Genomic DNA, 6556 nt, shown 5'->3' on the forward strand with positions numbered 1-6556 from the left:
TTAAAGTAAAAATTTAAATAAATGTAGAAAAAAAGAAGCCCTCTTTTAATTTAAACTTAGTGATGTTTTGAAAAACTTCCTTCTCACAGGACGAGGATACCATACATATCCTTCTCACAGGGCGGGGATACCATACATATCCTTCTCACAGGGCGGGGATACCATACATATCCTTCTCACAGGGCGGGGATACCATACATATCCTTCTCACAGGGCGAGCATACCATGGAACTCCCTTATACTGAGCAAATAGTCCTCCGTCCGTGCCTTGTCCCTCATAACCTGCTCCTTAGGCATCCTCAGTCCGCTACTTTCAAGCCTCCACTTGGCGCACTTTGCTTCATACCGATCAATCCTCTTGCGGTCTCGGTGGTAGGTGGAGTCCGTGGTGGTGTCTCTGATGTGGTCCTGTAGGCGGTGGAGCAGGTTGGGTAGGGACGGCCGCCAGTCTTGGTTGGACAGTGTCGCTTCCTGGAACAAGTTCACTAGTGCCGGATGTTTGGTACCTGTCACCTCCAGGATCTCCTGCATCAGACGCCCGTATTGGAACACGTCTGAGGCGAAGGTGCTGGGTTCACCAGCCAGGACTTCAGGGGCGTAGGTCGGTTTATCCTCGGGGTCACCTTCCGCAATGATCGTTTTACCACTCTTACATGACAAGCCGAAATCGATTAGGCTAATTTTTGGGTGATCGTGTGATCCTTAAATCATAACATTATCCGGTTTTATATCATTGTGGATATAGCCTTTTGTGTGGATATGTAGTAATTTTAGTCCAATCTTGAACCCAATCTGCACTACGTCGTATCGTGGGTCGCATATAACGTTGTCCAGGTTGGTGTCCCCTTTATATGTCGTGAGAAGAGCTGGGGAGTCGTGGGACACCCCCAGTAGGAGGGGCGCGCCGCCAGCCCCCTTCAGCGCCGACAGCACTTGGGCTTCGCGCTTGAAGCTGTTAGCGGGGTCAGCACAGTTGGCCACTTTAAGTGCGGCCTGCTCTCCGTGCCAGTTAACAAGGGTCACTGTACCGTAGCCGCCAGACCCCAGAGTTTTTATCTCGTTCCTCAGGAGCTGCGCCACGTCGTGAGCCCCAAGACGCTCCATGTTCCCTGCTCCAGTCCTAGATGTCCAGCTAGTCCAGCAGGTGTTAATATCCTAGATGCCAGACAATATAGTCAAGAGGATCACCAGGGCTGGCCAGAGAGGCAGGCAAAGGAAAATGCTCATGGTCGTCACACCATTTTGATCACCCGTCAACTTGTCTTACCAACACCGTACACATCATTGACAGGACTTTATCCTCAAGTTGTCAAGTGCAGTTTGACGGCAACTGTGAAGTAGTGTGGTAATGATGACGATGGTGAGTAACGTGGTAGTGATAGTGAGTAGTGTGGTAATGATGGTTAGTAGTGATAGTGAGTAGTGTGGTAGTGATAGTGAGAAGTGTGGTAATGATGGTGAGTAGTGCGGTAGTGATAGTGAGTAGTGTGGCAATGATGGTGAGTAGTGTGGCAATGATGGTGAGTAGTGTGCTAGTGATAGTGAATAGTGTGGTAGTGATAGTGAATAGTATGGTAGTAATGGTGAGTAGTGAGGTAATAATGGTGAGCAGTGTGGTATTAATAGTGAGTAGTGTGGTAGTGATGGTGAGTAGCGAGGTAGTAATGGTGAGTAGTGAGGTAGTGATATTGAGTAGTGTGGTAGTGATGGTGAGTAGCGAGGTAGTAATGGTGAGTAGTGAGGTAGTGATATTGAGTAGTGTGGTAGTAATGGTGAGTAGTGTGGTAGTGATGATGAGTAGTCAGGTAGTAATGGTGAGTAGTGTGGTAGTGATGGTGAGTAGTGTGGTAGTGATGGTGAGTAGTGTGGTAGTGATGGTGAGTAGTGTGGTAGTGATGGTGAGTAGTGTGGCAGTGATGGTGAGTAGTGTGGCAGTGATGGTGAGTAGTGTGGTAGTGATGGTGAGTAGTGTGGTAGTGATGGTGAGTAGTGTGGTAGTGATGTTGAGTAGTGTGGTAGTGATGTTGAGTAGTGTGGTAGTGATAGTGAATAGTTTCGTAGTGATGATGATGATGGGTAGGGAGGTTGTGATGGTGAGTAGTGTGGTAGGGATGATGTTGGTGAGTGTGAGTAGTGGGATAGTGATGATGATTGTAAGAAATGTGGTAGTGATAATGATATTGAGTAGTGAGGTAGTGATGATGATGGTGAGTAGTAAGGTAGTGATGATGTTAGTGAGTAGTTAGGTAGTGATGATGTTAGTGAGTAGTGTGGTAGTGATGATGTTAGTGAGTAGTGTGGTAGTGATGATGTTAGTGAGTAGTGTGGTAGTGATGATGTTAGTGAGTAGTGTGGTAGTGGTGATAATAGTGAGTAGTGTGGTAGTGATGAAGTTAGTGAGTAGTGTGGTAGTGATGAAGTTAGTGAGTAGTGTGGTAGTGATGATGATAGTGAGTAGTGTGGTAGTGATGATGTTGGTGAGTAGTGTGGTAGTGAGAGTGAGTAGTGTGGAAGTGATGGTGAGGACTGCAGTCGTGATGGTGAATACTGTGGATGTAACGTTCATGGTGAATAGTATGGTAATGATAATTGTGAGTAGTGCTGTAGTGATGATGATGGTGAGTAGTGTGGTAGTGATGATGATGGTGAGTAGTGTGGTAGTGATGATGATAGTGAGTTGCGTGATATTGATGATGTTGGTGAGTAGTGTGGTAGTGATAGTGAGTAGTGAGGTGGGAATGTTGTTGTTTAGTAGTGTGGTACTGATGATGTTGGTGAGTAGTGTTGTAGGGATGATAGTGAGTAGTGTGGTAGTTGTGATGATGGTGAGTAGTGTGGTAGTTGTGATGATAGTGAGTAGAGTGGCAGTGATGATGACGGTGAGTAGTGTGGTACTTGTGATGATGGTGAGTAAAGTGGTAGTGATGGTGAGAAGTGTTGTAGTGATGATGTTGCTGAGTAGTGTGGTAAAGATAATGTTGGTGAGTAGTGTAGTAGTGATGATGATGGTGAGTAGTGAGGTAGTTGTGATGATAGTGAGTAGAGTGGCAGTGATGATATTGGTGAGTAGTGTGGTAGTGATAATGTTGGTGAGTAGTGTGGTAGTGATGATGGTGAGTAGTGTGGTAGTGATGATGGTGAGTAGTGAGGTAATGATGATGATGGTGAGAAGTGTTGTAGTGATGATGTTGGTGAGTAGTGTGGTAGTGATGATGATGGTGAGTAGTGTGGTAGTGATGATGATGGCGAGAAGTGTTGTAGTGATGATATTGGTGAGTAGTGACGAAGCGATGATGATCGTGAGTAATGTGGTATTGGCGATGAAGGTGAGTAGTGTGGTAGTGATGATGGTGAGCAGTGTGGTAGTGATGCTGTTGGTGTATAGTGTGGTAGTGATGATGATGGTGAGTATTGTGGTAGTGATGATAGTGAGTAGTGTGGTAGTGATGATGGTGTGCAGTGTGGTAGTGATGATGGTGAGTAGGTGTGGTAGTGATGATGATGGTGAGTTGTGTGGTACTGATGGTGAGGAGTGTGGTAGTGATGGAGAGTTGTGTGGTAGGGATGATGATGGTAAGTAATGTGGTAGTGATGGTGAGTAGTGATTATGATATTGAGTAGTGAGGTAGTGATGATGATGGTGAGTAGTGAGGTAGTGATGTTAGTGAGTAGTGTAGTAGTGATGATGGTGAGTAGTGTGGTAGTGATGATGGTGAGTAGTGTGGTAGTGATGATGAGTAGTGTGGTAGTGATGATAATGGTGAGTAGTGTGGTAGTGATGATGAGTAGTGTGGTAGTGATGATGGTGAGTAGTGTGGTAGTGATGATTGTGAGAAATGTGGTAGTTATGATGATTAGATTGGTAGTGATGGTGAGTAGTGAGGCAGTGTTGGCGAGTAGTTTGGTAGTGATGATGATGTTGATTAGTGTGGTATTGATGAGGATGATGGTGAGTAGTGTGGTAGTGATGGTGTTGCTAAGTAGTGTGGTAGTGATGATTATGGTGAGTAGTGTGGTAGTGATGATTATGGTGAGTAGTGTGGTAGTTATGATGATTGTGAGTAGTGATGTTGATGATGGTGAGTGATGAGGTAATGATGATGATGACGTAGTGAAGTAGTGATGATGGTGATAGTGAGGTAGTGATGATGTTAGTGAGTAGTGAAGAAGTGATGATATGGTGAGTAGAGAAGTAGTGATGATGATGGTAAGTAGTGTGGTAGGGATGATGGTGAGTAGTGTGGTAGTGATGATGATGGTGAGTAGTGAGGAAGTGATGATGTTTATTAGTGTGGTAGTTATGATGATGGTGGGTAGTGATGTATTGATGATGGTGAGTAGTGAGGTAATGATGAAAATGGTGAGTAGAGAGGTAGTGATTATGATGGTGAGTAGTGAGGTGGTGATGGTGAGTAGTGAGGTAGTGATGATGGTAAGTAGTGTGGTAGTGATGATGATGGTGAGTAGTTAGGTAGTGATAATTATGGTGAATAGTGAGGTAATGATGATGATTGTGAGTAGTGAGGTAGGGATGATGATTGTGAGTAGTGAGGTAGTGATGATGTTAGTGAGGTAGTGATGATGATGGTGAGTAGTGAGCTAGTGATGATGATAGTAGTGATGATGGTGAATAGTGTGGTAATGATAATGGTGAGTAGTGTGGTGGTGATGATGACGGTGAGAAGTGATGATAGTGAGTAGTGTGGTAGTGATGCTGATGGTGAGTAGTGAGGTAGTGATGATGATGGTGAGTAGTGAGGTAGTGATGATGGTGAATAGTGTGGTAATGATGATGGTGAGTAGTGAGGTAGTGATGATGGTGAGTAGTGTGGTAGTGATGATGATGGTGAGTAGTGAGGTGATGATGATTAGTGTAGTGGTGATGGTGAGTAGTGAGGTGATGATGATTAGTAAAGTAGTGGTGATGATTGTGAGTAGTGAGGTAGTGATGATGATGGTGTGTAGAGAAGTAGTGATGATGGTGAGTAGTGAGGTAGTGATGATGGTGAGCAGTGTGGTAGTGATGATGGTGAGTAGTGATGTTGGTGAGTAGTGAGGTAGTGATGATGATTATGAGTAGTGTGGTAGTGATGATGATGGTGGGTAGTAAGGTAGTGATGATTGTGAGTAGTGAGGTAATGATGATGATGTTGAGTAGAGAGGTAGTGATGATGGTGAGTAGTGAGGTAGTGATGATGGTAAGTAATGTGGTAGTGATGATGGTAAGTAGTGTGGTAGTGATGAGGATAGTGAGGTAATGATGATGATTGTGAGGTAGATGATGATGATGGTGAGAAGTGAGGTAGTGATAATGTTAGTGAATAAAGAGGTAGTGATGATGATGGTGAGTAGCGAGGTGGTAGTGATGATATTGAGTACTGTGGTAGTGGTGATGATAGTGAATAGTGTGGTAGTGATGATGATAGTGAATAGTGTGGAAGTGATGAAGGTGAGTAGTGTGGTAGTGACGATGATAGTGAGTAGTGAGGTAGTGATGATGGTGAGTAGTGTGGTAGTGATGATAATGGTTCGTAATGTGGTAGTAATGATAGTGAGTAGTGAGGTGTTAGTGAGTAGTGAGGATGATGGTAAGTAGTGAGGATGATGGTGAGTAGTGCGGAAGTGATGATGATGGTTAGTAGTGTGGTAGTGATGATGAAGATGAGTAGTGTGGTAGTGATGATGCTGGTGAGTTTTGTGGTAGTGATGATGGTGAGTAGTGTGGTATTGATGATGTTTGTGAATAGTGTTGTAGTGATGATGATGCTGAGTAGTGTGGTAGTGATGATGATGGTGACTACTGTAGTAGTGATGATGATGGTGACTACTGTGGTAGTGATGATTGCGAGTAGTGTGGTAGTGAGGATGTTGGTGAGTAGTGTGGTAGTGATGATGTTTATGAGTAGTGTGGTAGTTATGATGATGGTGGGTAGTGATGATGGTGAGTAGTGAGGTAATGATGATGATGGTGAGTAGAGAGGTAGTGATGATGATGGTGAGTAGTGAGGTGGTGATGATGAGTAGTGAGGTAGTGATGATGGTAAGTAGTGTGGTAGTGATGATGATGATGGTGAGTAGTGAGGTAGTGATAATTATGGTGAGTAGTGAGGTAATGATGATTGTGAGTAGTGAGGTAGGGATGATGATTAAGAGTAGTGAGGTAGTGATGATTGTGAGTAGTGATGATGTTGGTGAGTAGTGTGGTAGTGATGAGCAGTGTGGTAGTGAGAGTGAGTAGTGTGGAAGTGATGATGAGGACTGCGGTCGTGATGGTGAATAGTGTGGAAGTAACGTTGATGGTAAATAGTGTGGTAGTGATGATTGTGAGTAGTGTAGTAGTGATGGTGAGTAGTGTGGTAGTGATGTTGAGTAGTGTGGTAGTGATGATGAGTAGTCAGGTAGTAATGGTGAGTAGTGTGGTAGTGATGGTGAGTAGTGTGGTAGTGATGGTGAGTAGTGTGGTAGTGATGGTGAGTAGTGTGGTAGTGATGGTGAGTAGTGTGGTAGTGATGGTGAGTAGTGTGGTAGTGATGGTGAGTAGTGTGGTAGTGATGGT

At 44.2% G+C, this 6556-nt stretch overlaps 1 protein-coding gene across 1 annotated transcript; it reads right to left on the reverse strand.

The window, feature by feature from the left end:
* Positions 1 to 702: 702 nt before the first annotated feature.
* Positions 703 to 1104, reverse strand: LOC123762368 (uncharacterized). The gene has a single exon (XM_045748883.1). The coding sequence runs from the start codon at positions 1102 to 1104 to the stop codon at positions 703 to 705; it is 402 nt and encodes a 133-aa protein (XP_045604839.1).
* Positions 1105 to 6556: the final 5452 nt, after the last annotated feature.

Source organism: Procambarus clarkii, chromosome 8 (genome assembly GCF_040958095.1).
Source record: "Procambarus clarkii isolate CNS0578487 chromosome 8, FALCON_Pclarkii_2.0, whole genome shotgun sequence".
Classification (NCBI taxonomy): domain Eukaryota; kingdom Metazoa; phylum Arthropoda; class Malacostraca; order Decapoda; family Cambaridae; genus Procambarus; species Procambarus clarkii.

Bases quoted from the DNA above. Each gene is read 5' to 3' on its own strand.
- LOC123762368 (XM_045748883.1), bottom strand. From the start codon at position 1,104: ATGGAGCGTCTTGGGGCTCACGACGTGGCGCAGCTCCTGAGGAACGAG.